This window comes from Misgurnus anguillicaudatus, chromosome 5 (assembly GCF_027580225.2).
Source record: "Misgurnus anguillicaudatus chromosome 5, ASM2758022v2, whole genome shotgun sequence".
NCBI lineage: Eukaryota > Metazoa > Chordata > Actinopteri > Cypriniformes > Cobitidae > Misgurnus > Misgurnus anguillicaudatus.
In genome coordinates, this window is record NC_073341.2 from 31,884,701 (window position 1) to 31,905,162 (window position 20,462).

Here is a 20,462-nt window from a genome sequence, read left to right on the forward strand (position 1 = left end):
CACGCTGCTCCATGATGATGGAGTAATCCATTTCCCCCAGCAGCTCTCCTGATGCCGTAAACACAGGCGGCGGGCGGGCGGACGTGTCATTCCTCATCCTAGGCAAGGACATGCAGTTCGGGAAAACGCTGGAGATTTGTAACGCTTTGCCGCTTTGTGTTTTTCCTATACCGCCTCTTGTTTATATTTCTGATTTATTTAAAGATTTTCTTTGAGATGAAGTTCATTGATGTGTCAGGTTCCGTTTGATATCACACATTTATCTGCGGCGGGTATGTTTGTAAACTGATGCGTAAGAACCGAGAAGCATTTTAATAGAAACGCAATCTGTTTGACAGTTTCTGGAGACCGGAACGTGCCATACACGTTCGTAGGATTTTGCCACAGTGTAAGTATTTACGAAAACTGTTTTGCAAGCAAAAAATTAAAACACGGCTTCCCGTGTGTCGTCCTCAAACTTGTTGACTGTTATTCTTCATCATTTCAGCACATTCCCCCCCTACAAAGATAAAAGCTCTGATTGTTGCTCTCTGCTGAGCTTGTATTCAAACACTTCTGTGTTACGTAAAATCACAGACGGTTCTTGTGCATCTAGATTTACTGTTTTGCTAACAACACCACTTTTATTCGTCTCCCGTCTGTGATTTCTCTGTGAACGCAGCATAGCGTTTTAAATCAGAGTGAACGGTATTGATCCAAGGAGACGCTATTTATCAGAATATTATTCAGTCTAAATTTGGCATGATAGATGGTAAGCTTAATAGCAAAATCTATAGCCTTTCATCTGTTGCTGTAGGCTGTGAGAATAAGATTTTTGTTGAAAAATTCTTCAATAGGGTCTAGACAACCTACTGTCTTTGGGTAGGGGACATTTTAATGTCTTTAATTGGATCAAAAACTTTGCATCTGTTCTTTGAAGAGGGTTCGAGAGGATTCGTTGCTTTTGGCAGCCACTGCTGATTCCATTGCCTCCTGCCATGCAGCCAAAATGCAGCCAAAATGTCCCTCTTTATTTTTTTTTTTAAATGAGACATTTGTAAATTGATGTGTCAAATATTAAATGGAAATCGAACTTTTCATCGTCACTGAGTGAATAGATAAAGGATTAGGAGTGTAGCTGGATTACTTATTGCTGTCTTGCAGAAAAGTGTGTATTCCCCGTTGAGCTTTTCTACTTTTTAATTCACTTTATATTTAGTGCACTGTTGCTTAATTTCGCTTAAGTAATTACACCGAGGTGGGCGTAGTTTGCCTGTGCAAAGTCAGGCGAGGAGCGCTGATTTTCTGCCAAGATTTCTGAACAGCTTGCGGTTGAGCCCCCCAGTTCTTTTCATTTCATTGTGAGTCTATCAGGCCATTGACAGTAGCATCACTTTATGTAATTCCCTGGTCTGAAAAGCTTTTGTACGTTGAAAGATTTCTATGTCTCAGGCTAATGGTGGCCAAGAAGTCTTGCTGGCATTTCGCAGCCATCCACAGTGGCTATACTCCATTGATTCTGCTGTGGTTTTATCACACTGCTGCACAACAGATGTGCACTGTAGTTACTGCCTGCTATTGCCACGGGAATCGACTCTGGGTTTGTCATTGTATACCGAGTTTTTCACTAGAGGAGTTATTTTTACTGCAAACTGATTCCCTGGTATAGTCCAGACGAAACTGAATCAATTGGTTGAGCTTCGCGTATAAGCCTACTGAAAATAAATGCCTTTTTTGCACCAGGTGCTGTCCCCCAGTGTTTTCAGTCCACACGCACAAACAAATATTTGTGTCTGAGAATGACCTTAAAGTGGTAGTTCACACAAAAATAAAAATGATGTCATTAAAGGAATAGTCTACTCATTTTCAATATTAAAATATGTTATTACCTTAACTAAGAATTGTTGATACATCCCTCTATCATCTGTGTGCGTGCACGTAAGCGCTGGAGCGCGCTGCGACGCTTCGATAGCATTTAGCTTAGCCCCATTCATTCAATGGTACCATTTAGAGATAAAGTTAGAAGTGACCAAACACATCAACGTTTTTCCTATTTAAGACGAGTAGTTATACGAGCAAGTTTGGTGGTACAAAATAAAACGTAGCGCTTTTCTAAGCGGATTTAAAAGAGGAGCTACATTTTATGGCGTAATAGCACTTTTGGGAGTACTTCGACTCGGCGCAGTAACACCCTCCCTCTCCCATTATGAGAGGGAGAGGGGGAGCGGACTTTTCAGGCGGGTTGAAGTACTCCCAAAAGTGCTATTACGCCATAAAATATAGTTCCTCTTTTAAATCCGCTTAGAAAAGCGCTATGTTTTATTTTGTACCACCAAACTTGCTCGTATAACTACTCGTCTTAAATAGGAAAAACGTTGATGTGTTTGGTCACTTCTAACTTTATCTCTGATTGGTACCATTGAATGAATGGGGCTAAGCTAAATGCTATCGAAGCGTCGCAGCGCGCTCCAGCGCTTACGTGCACACACACAGATAATAGAGGGATGTATCAACAATTCTTAGTTAAGGTAATAACATATTTTGATGTTGAAAATGAGTGGACTATTCCTTTAAGTGTTGAGTTAAGTGTTAGGTGTTGGTGTCCATTAAAGTCCATTAAAATAAGAAAAATCCTGGAATGTTTTCCTCAAAAAACATTATTTCTTCTCGACTGAACAAAGAAAGACATCAACATTTTGGATGACATGGTGGTGAGTAAATTATCTGGATTTTTTTTAAGAAAATGGACTAATCCTTTAATTACACATAGCTGGGCAAATCCATCTGCTAAAAATATGAATGCACTCTATTGCACTTGCAGAGAATGTATTGCACTTTGAAAAAATTAATCAACCCCAGCATTTCATCTTGATTTTGTGACCTCCTTATGATAAGGTGTTTTATATCGAAAGCCACCCTATATTCGTATTGGTGACCTATTGGAGCTACAGTTGATTTCTAGTCTCCCTTGTTCCTCGTTCCTCCTTTGGTGCCCACCTCCCGTTACACACCAATCAGCCTCAGGCACCAGAGTGCACGCCAACAGGGAACAATAACTGTAAATAAACAGGGCTGCCTTCTCCCCAATAGGATGCTACCACCCTGATAACAGACCCCTCTTAGCAGAACTGTTGACCTTCTCTTCGCCACAGGCTCACCGAGGACCCTTCAGCTCCTTCTGTCTTTATCGTTCAACTCTCCGCAGGACAGATTATTCTTATTGCTGTGCCAGGAATGTAGTGCAGGAACTATAAAAAGGAGATAACAATAGAGAGAGAAAGGGAGAGATGAAAACAGAGCGACAAACCTTGTAAAACAGCCTTAAAGACTTGGACTGCTGTCCTGCAGGCAAAACATCTTTTGTCCTTTGTAGGACTCCATATAATTAACTTGTAAAGAGATAGCATGAAATTTGAAGTGACTGCTATTTACCCACTAAGGACTCAAACCGTACAGCTACCAAAATGATAAGAAAAGAAATGAAAGGGAACATGAACAAAGCAGTACATAAATGCGGATTTGAAGGAGAAACAATTCTAAACCACCGTTTTTTTTACCGGAATGAAATGACGAGGGAAGACCGCGTTGACGGACGTGAGCTGCTCTTTTAAGAGAGAGAGAGCTTCCAGCAGTCTGGAGCTTCACAACCACCAGCGTGTTTCATGGCTGAGATCGATGGTACAATTTAGTACATTTCACAGTGAATGCCTCCCTGTGACCTACCGACTGTTATGAAATGAACACACTTGCTTTGGGCTCTTTTTCCTTCAAGAAATACCGATACAAGGGCAGCCAGAAAATTTGAACCTTTTCAGATTCATTGGCCCCTTTATCACTGTTGCCAGGCGTGTGGGCTGCTAACCGTGCCGCATTCCGCATAGGCTCCATATATTCGTCCGAAAAGATAGATTTCGAGCAATTACTATTTTCGCATTTTTTCCCATGCCCATTTTGATAAAATGCTAATGCGCATGATTATTTTACTATTTAGTCACATTTTAATGACAGTCTAGTGATTTGGGTGACGTTCTGTAATTGATGTCATTAATTAGCATCTAGTGCATGCTTAGCTTAAAACCCACGCTCGTGCACGGCAAGCCCTTCTCGTGGGACTCCAGGAACGGGAATGGAAATGCGGCTGGTGTTGTGATGAATGCTAGTGGGAAGGTTTTCTCAGCTTTGACACCTGTTACAGACGTACTGAGAGTTAGAGGTCATGGCTCTATTCTTGTCTGGATATAACGATAAAACCATAAAAAAACTATAGGAGAGATAGAGAGAGAGAGAAAGAAAGAGAGATTGATGTTGCCTCGGTGACATCTTGCCTTTAGACAGAAAGGAGGAAAACTGCATGAACAGAGTTTGGCTGGAGGTCTCGAGGTAGATACCTTTCCTGGGGTTTGAATCAATTCCAGCTTTATCAGTTGTCTGTATCCAGGTATTCTCACCCGTGGGAGAGTCTGATGTGTTTTCCAATAATGAAAAGGAGCACATGGCAAAAACACATTTAAGAGGTGGCCAGTCTCTAGAGTCCCTTCTAATTTCCAATGCAGTTTGTAACAGAAGAAAAAAACTGGGAAGCCTGAAAGATGTCTGTGTCCAGTGCTGTTATCAGCGTCCCGTTACGACGTTAATGGTCACTAAAGTACAGCAAGTCAATAGATAATGGCTGTCCAGTACCAGACTGATGATTAAATAGATGTGTTTATCTCTTTCTTATTGTTTCAAGGTCAGCTAATATGCATAAAATGATCTCAACCACCTGCAAAATAAATAATTTTCTGGCGAATGTGTGAAACATCACGATCAGGCATATTTAAGACAAGATAGTATTTGTCCATTTCTGTTCAAAGCTGTTTATCGCATGTGTTTATATCTTTTATATTATTTATGCTTTACTGTAGCTGAATGTATTACCATTTTTAACACCTCATCTTAATTGGCCTTGTTAGTATGAGGTGTTAAAACATGCAAATAAAGGCATTTTAGCTACAGTGTTAAAGAAATAGGTAACTGAGATAAATGTAACAAGTTGTCAAAACATATTTTGTTTTCAATCTGTTTTTGTCTATAGTGTGTAGCTCCTCTTGTGCGTTGGTTTATTCTCTTGTATTAAAAATTGGATTTGCACTGCCTTAATCTAAACAACTTAACAGAATTGTCTTTCCAAAAAGTCTGGCACAGTCTATCATCTTATGGAAGAAAATAAAGATATGCAGTACTTTATGTTAGATACTTTACCAAATATTGCTAAAGTATTACTTTTTTTTTAGTTAATCGTGAATAATGTTTAGTAATCTATACTGATATTTCTATTGGGGACACTGAAGTAAGAGAAACCTGAAATGTACGAAATTTAATGTGCTTTGATTTAAAGGAAAACGCCACTGTTTTTCAATATTTTACTATGTTCTTACCTCACCTTAGACGAATTAATACATACGTATTTTTTTTCAATGTGTCCACTTAATCTTTGTACAGCGCATCGTGAATGTGTTAGCATTTAGCCTAGCCCCCATTCATTCCTTACAGTGGCGGATTTAGCAAATCGGGGGCCCAAGGCGAAGGTATGTATGGGGCCTCCTTTCCAATCTATAAAAGAGAACGAAAAATTTTTTTTTACTCCAAAATGAAGATGGAAAGCAGAGAACACACAAAGTGTAGCACTACACAAACCAATAGAGAATACGTCAATGGGGCAAAAACCGCCACGGACAGTAAATGAGGGAGAAAAAATTTAAATCTGATGCTGCACAAAAACTAGCAATGCATCAAAGCCAATGTTATTACTAATCTTTCACATGGCCAAGACTGTGATAAAAGGTTAAAAAAAAATTCAGTCCACAATCACTTTTTTATATTGAAAATAAGTAATTGCATGGGTGTTTCCCCAAATCAGTTTTGAGTTTTTGAAAAAAATCATTGGCAATTAAAGAGTAAAAATTCTGGATTTTGTATTAAACATTTAGCAGTTTTAATCAGGACTGAGGCGCACACCGTTACGGACTAGTGCATTTCATTGTGAAATAGAATATTAATACAATTTACAATGCTTTTGAAGTGTTCATGATGATAAGGGTTTTATTTATTAATTTATTTATTAGTTTGGTTGGGGGCCCCCCTAATTTGACCGCTGGTAGGGGGCCCCAAGCAGCCGCCTACCTATGCCTCTATGTTAAGACCGCCTCTGATTCCTTAGGATCCAAACAGAGAAGAATTTAGAAGCCACCAACCACTTTCATGTTTTCCATATTAAAAGACTGATACATGAGTAGTTACATGAGTAAGTATGGTGGCACAAAATAAAACGTGGCGATTTTTTGAGCGGATAAAAAATAAGAACTATGGTGGAAGAGCACTTAGTTTGCAGCACTTTGACCTCGGCGCGCAGTAACATCATCACTCCTGACTTCTCCCCCTCTTGCTCAAACTTCTGTCAATGTTACTGCGCCCGAGGTTGAAGTACTGTAGACTGGTGCTCTTCCGCCATACAATGTAGTTCTGATTTTTTATCCGCTCCATGTTTTGTTTTGTGCCACCATACTTATGTAACACTCTTTAAATTGGGAAAACATGGAGGTGTTTGGTGGCTTTTAAAGTCATCCCTGTTTGGATCCTAAGGAATGAATGGAGCTAGGCTAAATGCTAACACATTCACGATGCGATGTAGGTATGTATTAATTAGTCAAAGTTGAGGTAAGAACCAACGTGATCTCATGAGAATACGTGTGTATTTTTACGATTCAGTGTGGTTGTCAATACGTACATTTACTTACGTTTAAAACACACTGAAACGTACAATATCGCACGTTTTGACAGGACTTATAAGTAAATTATTTACGTATTTACAGTTTTACAAACGTACAAATTTGTACGTAAGTTATTCCTATTCATAAATATTAAAATCACGGGAATTGGCATTTCTTACTCATAACAATGACATGTTTTCAGTCATATTTTCTGACTTATTTATTTAAGACAAGACAGCTTACCCATTTACCTAATGAAATGATTATAATATTCTTAGAATTTCACAATATTTAACATTTTAAAACTTTAAAATGAATAGCATTTCTGTATTTATACTTAGTTTATTTGTCATGACACACAAAAACGCATTTTCTCCTGCTGTCTTCTATGCAATACGTTATTATTACTACTTAGCAATAATTACAACAAAATACAACATAAATTCACAAAAGATGTTACTTTTATTCATTTGCTGTAATCGACATCTTTAAAATTCATACGATTGCGAGGAACAGATCCAAATTCAGCCCTTTATCCAGCGATCTTGATCCGAGTTCTCATCAGCAACCGTAAAGTCAGATCGCGTGTTCGTTAATGTGAATTCAAATATCCCACCTCAAGAAGCTTTACGACACATTGCTTTACGGCAGTGATATCAAAAGCTCATTGGCTCTTTGAGTGCCACGTGACATATTTGCGTCATTTCCATTGCTGTTGGTGTACGTTTGAAATTAAAAAAGCGTGCCGTGGCCCGTGACAGAGGGAAGCCGGATCAACGTTGATCAAACTCTTGGATACTTCTCTTTACTTTACTTCATATACTCCAGAGAGGACCTTGGCTGCAGCACATCGTCATTTTAACTACTTTTGGTGCTGATTTTAATATTCGCAATAAATAAGTTGTTGTGATTACACTTGTCTGTCTCTTATGATTTTTTAAACAGTAACTTTTAATGATTTTAATAAACTGTTTTGCGTAGGAATGTAGCACCTTAAAATATCTTTTGAATGCTATATTGTTACTAATATGGTCCGTTACGTTGCATAATATAAAAAGAATACATTACGTATTTAAACATTTTGTATAAAAAGAGTTTGGGTTTAGGGCAAGGTTTGGTGTAGGGTTAAGGTGGTAACATATCGCTAAAATGGTTGAAAGGAAATTATACAGCAATCTTTATGGAATGAAAGATACGTAAATGGTTTACGTTTTTTAACTGTCAAACGTAATGCTACGTTTAAATGTTGTAAATACGTATACATTGTACGTTTTAGCATCTATTTAAACGTACAAAAAATATGTTTTTGTTTTTTAAAGTTACGTGTAAATACTACGTATTAACAGTGAGACCAGGCTGTAAGAACATACTAAAATATTGAAAAACAGTGGTGTTTTCCTTTAAAGCAAGATATACCTCTCCTGCATGATCCAGCTTTTCCCTGGACCAGAATGTTCTTGCATGTTGCCTTGGAAATAACTACTTTCATTATTTCATCAAGCAAAGTTTATAGATTTTGTACCACATGAGGTGTGGTATGTTAGTATAGTCACGTAAACTGGAGAATATGGAGTGTCAAACAATATGAGAGGAAAAGTAGGCCAAGTGTATGTTTTTAGAAATAGGTGTCTGAATTGAACAGCTGGAAGGAAGGAACAATGCGAGATAGCGGAGTGCCGACCACCCACATGTTTCTCCAGACAGCAAACACATTACATTAATACAGATTCTCCATTTGCTTTTCTCTTCTACATCTTTAACAAGGTTAACCACATGAGACACACATAAACACACACGCACACACAGACACAAGCCACCAGATAAGATGATTCAACCTCCCACTCTTTTCTCTATATGGAATGTTTATTTCAGTTTGCTGATAACAGTGGGAATTAACTCCCTATAAATGAGAAAGTGTCTCTCCTCTTGTACGAGCGAATTGGCTATAAAAGCAACTCTGTATTCCCACTGAACTTCATACAGTTCTCCTCTGAGCCAAGCTTGTTGCATTATTAGCCAAAATACCAATTTGTAAAATCCTAAGCTTTGCCTTTTAGAAACAGTGATGTCTCTAATGACAGTGTACTGTCTGTACTGTAGATTAAATTCTTACGACAGAGTTAAAAAGTAGAAACATTTGTGTAGATTGTGTGTTTTTCTTCAGCACACATACACACATTAAAATGACTTAAAATACAACCATTGATTTTCCTTTCCTGGTAATACATTGAATTATCTGTGTGTCAGTGTACTGTCATCCAAAATGGTCTTCGTTCTTCACGCTGTGATGGCCGGACCGCTCCGCTCGCTCTAGTATTTATGCTTGTTTAGGGCTGGCCGAAGCGTTGTAGATTACAGCTCATCATGGGCTGACTCTGGAGTCAGGCACCATAAAATTAAAACTCAAATCAATGGTGTATCATATCCTCGCCTATCAAGCTGAGCTCAGACTTGTTGCCCTGAAGCCCTGAATATTGTTTTTCACAAACTTAAGGCTGTGCGGACATTATATACCAGTTGAAGAAATTAATCAATCACTTGCTGCTAAATCAGCATTTTTCTGTACGCTTATATTGATATTGACTGGGTATGAAAGATGCAGATTGAAAGAAATAATGTTAGGAGGTTTGTCAAGCGAAAGGAAAAAGAACTGCAGTGGATCTTTCAGGACCAAGGACAGCGACTTCATTCGGCAGTTTGAGGAGCTGTCATTGGTGCTGAAATCCTTGTGCACTGTTTTTTGTGTACAGGAATACACGGTTAAATCAGGAGAGGTACACCAATTTATAATATATATATAAAAACAGCTATATATTCATAACACAGCGTTTCTTCAAAGGAAAACATTTTACTATGTTCTTACCTCAACTGACAAATTAATACATAACTTTTTTCAATGTTTGTACTTAATTTTTGTACAGCACGTTGTGAATGTGTTAGCATTTAGCTTAGCCCCATTCATTCCTTAGGATCCAAACAGGGATGAATTTAGAAGCCACACTGCAAAAAATGATTTTCAAGAAAAAGTTTTCTTAGTATTTTTTTGTTTTGTTTTCAGTAAAAATATCAAAAAATTCTTAAATTAAGATGCTTTTTCTTGATGAGCAAAATATCCCAAGAAAATATGTCGAGTTTTTAGACCAAAAATATCAAATTCAAGTGATTTTGTGCATAAAACAAGCAAAAAAATTGAATTTAGCGTTTAAGATTTTTTTGCTTACCCCATTGGCAGATCTTTTTGCTCGTTTTCTGCACAAAATCACTTAAATTTGATATTTTTGGTCTAAAAACTAGACTTATTTTCTTGGGTCGTTTTGCTCGACAAGAAAAAGCATCTTAATTTAAGAATTTTAAAATATTTTTACTGAAAACAAGACAAAAATACTAAGAATTTTTTTTCTTGAAAATATTTCTTTGCAGTGCACCAAACACTTCCATGTTTTCCCTAATTTAAGGACTATTACAGGAGTAGTTACACGAATAGGTATTGTGGCACAAAATAAAACGTGGTGATATTGTATGGCGGAAGAGCACTTAGTTTGCAGCACTTCGACCTTGGGCGCAGTATTATTAAGGGAAAGTTTGAGCAAGAGAGAGAGTAGTTAGGAGTGATGATGTTACTGCGCGCCAAGGTCGAAGTGCTGCAAGCAAAGTGCTCTTCCGCCATACAATATAGTTCTCATTTTTTATCCGCTTAAAAAATCACCACATTTTTATTTTGTGCCACCATACTTACTTGTTTAACTACTTATGTAAGAGTCTTTAAATAGAAAAAAACATGGAAGTGTTTGGTGGCTTCTCTGTTTGGATCCTAAGGAATGAATGGGGCTAAGCTAAATGCTAACACATTCACGACACGCTGTACAAAGATAAAGGGCATGTATTGAAAAAAAGATAGGTACAATGCAAAAAATTATTTTCAAGAAAAAATCTTTGTTTTTTTGTTTTGTTTTCAGTAAAAAAAGATCTAAAAATTCTTAAATTAAGATGGGTTTTCTTGATGAGGAAAAATGACCCAAGAAAATAAGTCTAGTTTTTACACAAAAAATATCAAATTTAAGTGATTTTGTGCATAAAACAAGCAAAAAATATTCTGCCAATAGGGTAAGCAAAAATCTTGAACATTTTTCTTAAAGACTAAATTCAAGAAAATCCAAGAAAAATTTGCTTACCCCATTGGCAGATTTGTTTGCTTGTTTTATGCACAAAATAACTTAAATTTAATATTTTTGGTCTAAAAACTAGACTTATTTTCTTGGGTTGTTTTACTCATCAAGGAAAAACATTTAATTTAAGAATTTTTTATCTTTTTACTGAAAACAAGACAAAAATACCAAGATTTTTTTTCTCTTGAAAATATTTTTTTGCAGTGTATGTATTAATTTGTCTAATTTGAGGTAAGAACGTAGTAAAATATTGAAAAACGGTGGTGTTTTCCTTTAAAATGCAAATGAAACTTTATCCTGCTCTGCCTTTTGCTTTAAAATTAAGAAAATTATAGCCTAACACTAATCAATACAAATAGATGTTGGTATATTTGTATTTTAGTAAAGACATTACTTTACTGTCTTAATTAGTGATTACCACATTTCATGAGGACATATTGCTATTAGAAAGGTGTATACACATATAAAAAAAACTTGGGCTATCTAATCTTACACTGCAAAAAATATTTTCAAGTCAAAAAATTCTTAGTATTTTTGTCTTGTTTTCAGTAAAAATATATAAAAAATTAAATTAAGATGCTTTTTCTTGATAAGCAAAACAACAAAGAAAATAAGTCTAGTTTTTAGACCAAAAATATAAAATTTAATTGATTTTGTGCATAAAACAAGCAAAAAAAATCTGCCAATGGGGTGAGCCAAAAAATATTGAACATTTTCTTAAACAGTAAATTCAAGAAAAAATCATGAAAAAATTGCATTTTTTTTGCTTGTTTTATGCACAAAATCACTTAAATTTGATGTTTTTGGTCTAAAAACTAGACTTATTTTCTTGGGTCATTTTGCTCATCAAGAAAAAGCATCTTAATTTAAGAATTTTTAGATATTTTTACAACAAGAAAAACAAGACAAAAATACAAATAATTTTTTTTCTGGAAAATCATTTTTTGCAGTGTATCCAATTGAACTCTCACAATTAGGTCCAAATCACCTGATCACTGTTACTGCATGTCAATAACCAATATTTAATGCTAAAAGTGTTGAAAATGGTTAATGTGCTGGAATGGATGAACGATGAATTAACCTGCACATCTGTCTGCAGCAGGTGCAGCCACCAATCTCCCATTCTATCTCTTTCTCGCGCTCTCTCCCTCCCCCTCATTTTTCTCATCCACTGACTTGGCTTAGCTACTTATCCTTTCTCTGTTTCTCTATTTGGTTGACTGATGTATAAAAAATACATGTTAGAGCTATAAAACAGATGTTATTCTTGATAAAGTGTGTTTGACTTGACTTTGAGAGCCGCTGAGAGCCGTGGTGTGGGGCCCAATCACGGCTTCTGGGATCTCACATCTGTCATTCACACTTAGATATGAAGGAGAATGAAAAATGGCAATACATTTTGTTCTTGGCTGCCCTGGAGGTTCTGGACTCAAAAAGTGGTTAAATTCATATATTAAGCTCTAGGATTGTGTGGTATGCTGATACTATAAAGTATTCTTTAAATATCTCATCAGAAGTATTGATTCTATTGGCAGCGCTAGTTTCCTGAGCGTGTCTGCGATCGATTTGGTATACCAGAAGCTGGTACTGTAGCATATTGAAGTTAAAATGTTTTACCAATCCTGAGGCACGCACACATAACCATTCAAAAACAATGCAAAACACATCTATTGATCCACATAAAATTTAATTCGGTTTCTTTCAGCCACACATCATGTTTGCGTTACACATAGATCTTTCCATTTCATTTGGATATGTTTATAAAGGTCATTCATTGACCTTTGTAATAGTTGTCCGATAATCTATAAAAAACGCCTTTCTGTCAGGAGTATGCTGTTGCTGTCATACTCGGATTCCTTCTGCTTGAGATTTGTATTTATCGAAAGTGACTTTAATCAGCTAAAGTGCCAATATCCATTTCATCTGGAGAGCACTTTCAATCTATAACCAACACACTGTAAAAAATGAGCCAGTGTCCATTAGAAACTATTGGGCAGCCATTCAAAAATAAATAAATAAATAAACAAATAGAAATGCTGTACATAAATTAGCTTATATAAACGTGGCAGATTTTCATAATGTTTTATTTATAATCTTCTTTAATATCTCAGTTTTCCGCTGTCACGGAAAGTTGTTTGAAGTCTGACAGAAATGCATCCGAAAGGTAAATCTTTAGAGAGAGGTCAGACCCGCTGCTATGTGGACAGGCAAAGTGAGTTTGTGCGAAGTTTGCAAATGTTAGGAATGTGCGTCTGGTGGCTCTGTTCTGGCAGAGGGATGAAGCTTCGCTGGGCTCCGGTGTGATGGAATGGTGGTCACTCCATCTGTCAGTAATTAGCTCTGAGCTACCCTCCACCAGGCGGTGACTTCCACACTTCTTTCCCTGATCGCAGACTGCGTGAGCAGGGCCAGATGCCAGATTTCCCCACTACCCCCTTTCCTGTTCATCCAGCCTTGTAGATTTTCCCACTAAGTTTGTAAAATTTCACAAACTTTGTAAGTAGTTATTTAAATACTCTTACTATAGTGAGTAAGCATCTGGAGATGTGTAAAATCTCATGAAATTAAAAGTTGTAATATGTGACCCTGTTTGTGAAATCCAGGCTAAAGTCTCTTTTTTTACTAAATCGAATTATGATTAGGAGTATCAAGGTAGGGCTGGGCCATAAAACGATATCGATATGTGTCGTATCGATATAAAGCAAAAAAACGTTCGATATGACGCCTGTTAGTGCATTTGCTAAAACTGCATCGAACTACATTACATCGCCATTCCTAGATCTTATATGACCTGATAAAGGAGCGTGCCGCCAGTGACAAGCAAACAGCCATTTTAACAAGTCTTGCTTTGGGGTTCGGTTGCTCCATTGCCATGTAACAGAAAATGCACGAAAATGTGTAAAAATGAGTGCTGTGTAATAAAAGGAAATGTTAGCTCGCCAGTGTGGCAGTTTTTTGTTTTTTTTTTTGCATCTGACCAGCATCGAAACAATGTTGTGTGTAAGCCGTGCATACTTGTGGGCCGGGTATATAGGGTATGCACGTTGCTTCAGCGAAAGTGACTGCGGTTACACCCACCGAGTGGCTAAAAGTGGGACATTTTTGAGGGACAGCATTAGCATTAGCAACTTGCGCTCCCTGGGCGGTTCAACTCAAAAAAGGAGGCGTGTTCTGGCGCAAACCATCCCTGATGCTATTTTGCAGTTTCAAAAAACAATTGCACCACTGACCAAAAAAAACTAGTGTAAAGTCAGTGGCGTGTTGCGCGTGGTTCATTATGCTATTTTAAGGGCGCATGCTTGACCATAATGTATAGCGTGCACAACGCGCACACACTTTGCTTATCTAATCTACACAGATGCAACAGTTATTTTTGCAAATCATAAATTGTTACAATAAAAAAATATTAACACATGAGAAAAGGGAAATCATAGTGGTGAGCATTGTGGTGATAGTTTTTATTTATTGTGTGGCTGCGTTAAAAAATTGTCATGCAAATAACGATTAAAATATTTTCATAAGTTTGTTGTGTGGCTGTATTATGTTTATTTTATGTAAATAATAATTTAAATGTTTTCATAAGAAACCTTAATGTATATGAACTTGATTTGTAAGTGTACTTTGGGGTTGGACCTTGCTTGCGTTTCTTGGGTCCGATTTCAAAGCCCCCAAACCCTTTCAGCGGCGAGGGTGGACGCAGCGATGTCCTCTGCTGGTGTCAGGTCATGTGTAGAGGCAGATCCAACTCCCGTTACACGGCGTGCCTGATTTATGCTGGCAAGCTTGGGATTCCCCCGTCTCCTGACATCATTGTAGCGCTTGGCGCAACGATGGGGATGCCAGCTGATAAGACAATTGTGGTTATTTCCTCTCGCACCTGTTTAACCGACGCTGATTTGGGCGGGTTTCTCCTATCCCCATACAAAACAACTTCTCTGTCTTTGACTGCTCTTACAAGAATGTGGGTCTCCTCGGCTGTGAACCGCTCCTGGCGTGCGCCTGGAGCCATGGAACTTGCGCCCTTGCGTTTAAAGGGAATGTTGGATAGCGTTCTGATTGGTTTATTTGACATTACCCCCAACCACACCTATGAATAATGAACCTACTTCAGACCAACCCCTTATTCATTTACGCCTGGCGCAATAGTTATTTCTCCTGCCAGGAAAATAGCAATAACGGCCAAGATCCGCCCACAAAGTCATTTGCGCTTTGCGCTTCGCACTTGCGTTTCAGCTCGTTAAAATAGGGCCCATAAGCTCTATCACCCAGCCCTGTATCAAGGTTATATTTTTACAGAATGTTTAAAGGAGAATACAGGCAGGGTCACATACAGTATTTCACTTTTTATTCATGTATGTTAGTTATACAACCATCTGTATGCTAAAATAATTTTTTAAAATAAATATCTGTATCAAATATTATTCATGACTCATCTCGAATACAGTTATATCTTTTGTCCAGTACTTTGCTTTTTACAATGAAAAGATGAGGTTGTCATTCTAAATACAACATTCCTTTGACTAGCAAAAGCAAATCACGATTCATTACTGTGATGTTATAAAGTAAAGAGCCCTTTTAAAATAACACGGAGATAAAACTTTACAAAAACTTTAACTTTAAGCTTCTTTAGGTATTTTATTGGTTTTTAAAGTGTCCTGCTTAAGAGATAAAAGAACAATGGTGGTAGGTAATGGATTGCATTTTGTTAGGTGCAAACCAACCACCTTTCAGTTATCACCCTAGAACTTTAACTGCTACACAACACTACTCCATTAACTTTATTAGGTTAGCAATTATCCCAATCTTTAGTTTCAGTGAGTGACTTTAAAAAAGCTAGGAAAGAAAAGGTGTTAAAATGAGTTAAAAGGTCTCAATTTGCAGCCATTGTTGCCTCTGTATTACTCTACAAGTCTTAAAGGATTCAGAAGATTCCCTGTGTTTCCATTAGCCTGCTAGATTAACGGCGAACTTTATTACCTTCTATTTGACATTTCTGTGCAGCCTGCAGTGTAATCTATTATCAACAAAGCACTTTTTCTGGTTTGTTATTATTTATTTGTTTGTGGCAGCCATGTTGAGGCTTGTTATTCTGTGATCTGCTACCAAAGCTGTCTAGTCGTCACCTGAGCGACTGCCAAGCGTCTCGCCTGACTTCCTCCATCCCACCCAGCAAGACCGTGTGTGTGTGCGTGTGTTTGTGTGCGTGTGTCAAAATCTGGAAAAGACAAGGTTAGGCTGCCACACAATATTTTATTGCACTTTACATAAATTAACTTCCCAGTATAGCGTATCACACACATATACAGTGGTTGGATCCTCATTGAATTATAGTCCATTTTATTATTCTACTGGGAAATCTTTCCCAGTCACTGCTGTCTGATTAGACATATAAATGTCTGCAAGGTACAGATAAAGAGTAACACATTTTTAATATATAGTATGTTTTTGTATGCACATTTCAAAGAGCTGGTTAGGAAAGTAGAGGCTTGAATTTAAAGGGATAGTTAACCCAAAAATGAATTCACAAAAGAAGATATTTTGATAAGTGATGGTAAGCAATAGTGTTGTAGTACTCGAGAACGGTCTTGAGACCACTTTTTAAAGGTCTTGGTCTCATCTCGGAATCGACCGCATTTTTACTCGGCCTCGTCTCGGTCTAAGACAAAATTATTTTTTATCATTAATTATGAAATAATGATTATAATTATTATAATTTACTAATTTTTACACTGTCAATTTATTATTATTATTTTATTATTTCATCAACTTCTCTCACACACACATGAGAAGACCTAATATGCATATTCCACATTTTATCATAAGTGTTTTAATGCAGTGACTTGCACTGGTCTTGGTCTTGACTTGGTCTCGGCATGTCTTGGTCTTGACTTGGTCTCGACCCTTCAAAGTCTTGGTCTTGTCTCGGTCTCGCAGAAGCCCTCCCATGACGCGAATTTCCGCGTGAATGTCTCAAATGTCATTAATTTCACACGCAGCTTTCACGCACAAAGAAGCGTCTAAACTCAAAATGTTCAAGCGAATAGCGCGTTTTTGCCACCTCTACCGCGGCTGATGTGAACGTACAGTTAGTATTTTTGTTCTGTTTTTTGTACAAATATCTAAATTTTTTTAAATCAAGATGAATTTTCTTGATATGCAAAATGACCTAGGTAAAAAAGTCTAGTTTTTAGACAAAAATATCAAATTTAAGTGAATTTGTGCTTCAAACAAGCAAACGTGTTTATTTAAAAACTTATTTCAAGATGTAGTTTTACCCCATTGGCAGATTTGTTTTGCTTTAGGCACAAATTCATTTAAATTTGATATTTTTGTCTGAAAACTACATTGATTTTCTCACCAAGAAAATGAATCTCGAATTAAAGGGGACATTTTACAAGACTTTTTTAAGATGTAACTTAAATCTTAGATTTCCCCAAAGTACATATGTGAAGTTTTAGCTCAAAATACCTCATAGATAATTTATTATAACATGTTAAAACTGCCACTTTTGAGTGTGTCCTTGAAAATGCAAATGCATTAGTGCAAATGATCTCTGCACTAAATGGCCAATGTTGGATAGTGCAGATTAAGGGGCAGTATTATCCCCTTCTGACATCACAAGGGGAAACACATTCCAATGACCTATTTTTTCACATGCTTGCAGAGAATGGTTTACCAAAACTAAGTTACTGGGTTGATCTTTATCACATTTTCTAGGTTGATAGAAGCACTGGGGACCCAATTGTAGCACAGAAACATGGAAAAAGTCTGTTTTTCATGATATTTCCCCTGTAAGAATTTTTTTATATTTGAAGAGTTTCGTTGCAAAACGAGATAAATCCATTTTTTAACATTTTTGTCAAAACATGTTTATTATTATGTTATCATGATATTATTTTGTTTTATGGTGCTACTTAGCTGTATTGTTTAAGTTTTGAAGGTTTAAATCAAAACAAACCAACTGCAGTTGAATTGAAATTCATTGTAATGCACAACCAAAAAACGAGATTTCTGAACAATTAAAAAAACGGTGGTCATCTCGTTTTGCAACGAAACTCTTCATTTGTACTGAAAACAAGACAAAAATATTCAATAAATCATAAAAGTCATTTTTTGCAGTGTATTATGGAAGTCAAAGGGTACCGTCAACTGTATGGTTGCCATCATTTATCAAAATATTTTCTTTTGTGTTGAACAGAAAAAAGAAACTTAAACAGGTTTTAAATAACATGAGATTGAGTAAATAATGACAGAATTTTCCTTTTTAGGTGAACTTTTCCTTTAACTATATAAAGTATTAATCTCTTCCTTTCACTCTTTTTAGGGAACTTGGGCCGTGTTGACTACATCAGTGACTTTGAGTTTGACCTCTTCATCAGGCCTGACACATGTAACCCGCGGTTCAGGGTGTGGTTTAACTTCACAGTGGAAAATGTTCGAGAGACCCAGGTGAGTCCAGACCTGCAGAGACGACACACCTCCTCTTCGGAGATGTCCTGAAAAGATTAGCGAATTAAAAGATTAGCCTATTAAAGATAAGCAAATGCTTTGCATCTTCTGATATTTTTTATCTTGGTAGCAAGTTTTCATTATTTATATCTTTTGCTGTTCAGCAAAAAAATAATGCATAGTTTTATGAGTAGCTTATATTGCAAATGTAAGTGAAAGGAGTGGTAAAGAGAATGCCAGAATATATGCTATTAAAAAAAAATGCATACACACATTAATTTTTATTTGATATTTCAAAATGTTAAGGTGTAGAGGTTTAAAAAAAGCGTACATTTTTAGGTTAAACATCTTATTTTCTGTATTGTACATATGAGGAGCTCAGATGCAAAATCCTCTAAACACCAACTCTTTCAAAAATACGATAATCAGGGTTCCCACGCATCCTTGAAATCCTTGAAAGTTTGTGAATCTGGGGGAAAAAATTCAAGGCCCTGGGAAGTGCTTGAATCTATTTTATGCAAGACGTTTTCTGGGAAAAAAATCCATATTATGCCCTGTGTAGTGTATGATAATATAAAAATTCTAGACTTTTTAAGCACACGTGCTAAACTGTTCGCTTTGAATGCTTGTATCTTCTGTATGCGTATGTTAATTCATACCAAAATGCTTTTTTGCATAGTTGTGTTTGACACCTGAAAACGTCTCAGGTTATGTATGTAACTGTTGTTCCCTGAGAAGGGAACGAGACGCTGCGTCTCCCTTAACATACTTCCTGAGTCCCTGTAATGCCGTCTTTGGCAATTGTTCCTGGATAATGATATTAACCGAATGCTCTCATCACGTATTACAAATACTTTACTTCAAATCTGCTTAATACAGGCCTAAGGTCATTCAGAAATGCTTGTTTGCTCATTTACAAGAAAACTTGAAACTTTTTTGCATCGGAGCTCTTCAAATGTAAATACAATATTATAGCTGTTTAAAAATATTTTTGGCATTCCAGAGTCATGTCTTAAAGAAACTTTCTTAAAGTTTAAATGTCATGCAGTATTTAAAGACAGATGCAGATCAGATGTCTGCCTGTCATTATTACATTGATGATGTGCCAAAACCTTCCAGAAGTGTCACCCACTCAAACTTCTTACAGTCCCATAGGCGGACAATTAGCAACCCGATAAATTCATCCCTAATGCTGATGTAAATTCTCAGTGGATAGGATGACTGATGCTTTGAATGACATCTCGGGCTCCTGGAAGAATCGATATCGCAAATGAATCTTAAATCATGCAGCCTTACATGAATGTAAATTACTTTCTGGGAGAGCAGAACGCTCAAGCGCCAGTTCATGCCTGTAATCAATCTATAGAGACTTCTTGGTACGCAAGTTTGGCACGGATTAGTTTATGCGCAACGGGGGGATTTTTAGTAAGAATGAAATGCATTTGTGTTTATTCGCATACATTGTTTGCGCCCGATTTAATAAAGGAGTTGTACAAATCAGGAATTGGCGAAAAACACACCTGCAACACATAATGCCCAGGGCAATTCACAATCTTTTAGCTCCATACAGAGTGATAGTTTTTGAGTAATGGATTATGCAGTAGACTTCCAAAATGTAGGTGCACTTTACTTGGCACTAAAGTATAGATGATTATCAGTCATGTAACCTTTTACCTTTTACGTCAGCTTACTGCCGCCATCTTGAGAACCTACTGAGTACCAGTAGGCTACTGACAAGCATTGGCTAGCTTGCTACGATTTATGGATTTCTTATCTTTTATTGTCTATGATTCTTACGGATAAAGGAAATGGCTACGAAAGAGAACATTTCGCACCTCGACTGTCATTATAAGAAACGCTACTTTAAAACAAATATCTTGGTTAGGGTGTGATGCCTACTCGATCCCTGATGCGTTCTTCCAGCCGCTGTCCACTGCTACTGAACTACCACTATTTTTACAACACTAAGAAGGCACGACACAACATGAAACTTTGCTCAAAGTATCACCTGGATCTCTACACATGAACGCGAGCATTGATAACATTGTTTGTGTGCAGAGTTTACTAAAAGAAAGGTTTTAAACAACTGACTTTGGCTGTTATGGTGTCCGCTCGCCAT

At 36.9% G+C, this 20,462-nt stretch overlaps 1 protein-coding gene across 2 annotated transcripts in view; it reads left to right on the plus strand.

Annotated features, from left to right (window-relative positions):
- The window catches only part of agbl4 (AGBL carboxypeptidase 4), a 524,893-nt gene that overhangs the window by 18,015 nt on the left and 486,416 nt on the right, over positions 1 to 20,462 (plus strand). For both annotated transcript variants that reach the window (XM_055168759.2, XM_055168758.2), the window contains exon 3: positions 18,219 to 18,343. In XM_055168759.2, the coding sequence (XP_055024734.1) occupies positions 18,219 to 18,343 (125 nt within the window). The remainder of the gene's footprint in view (positions 1 to 18,218; positions 18,344 to 20,462) is intronic.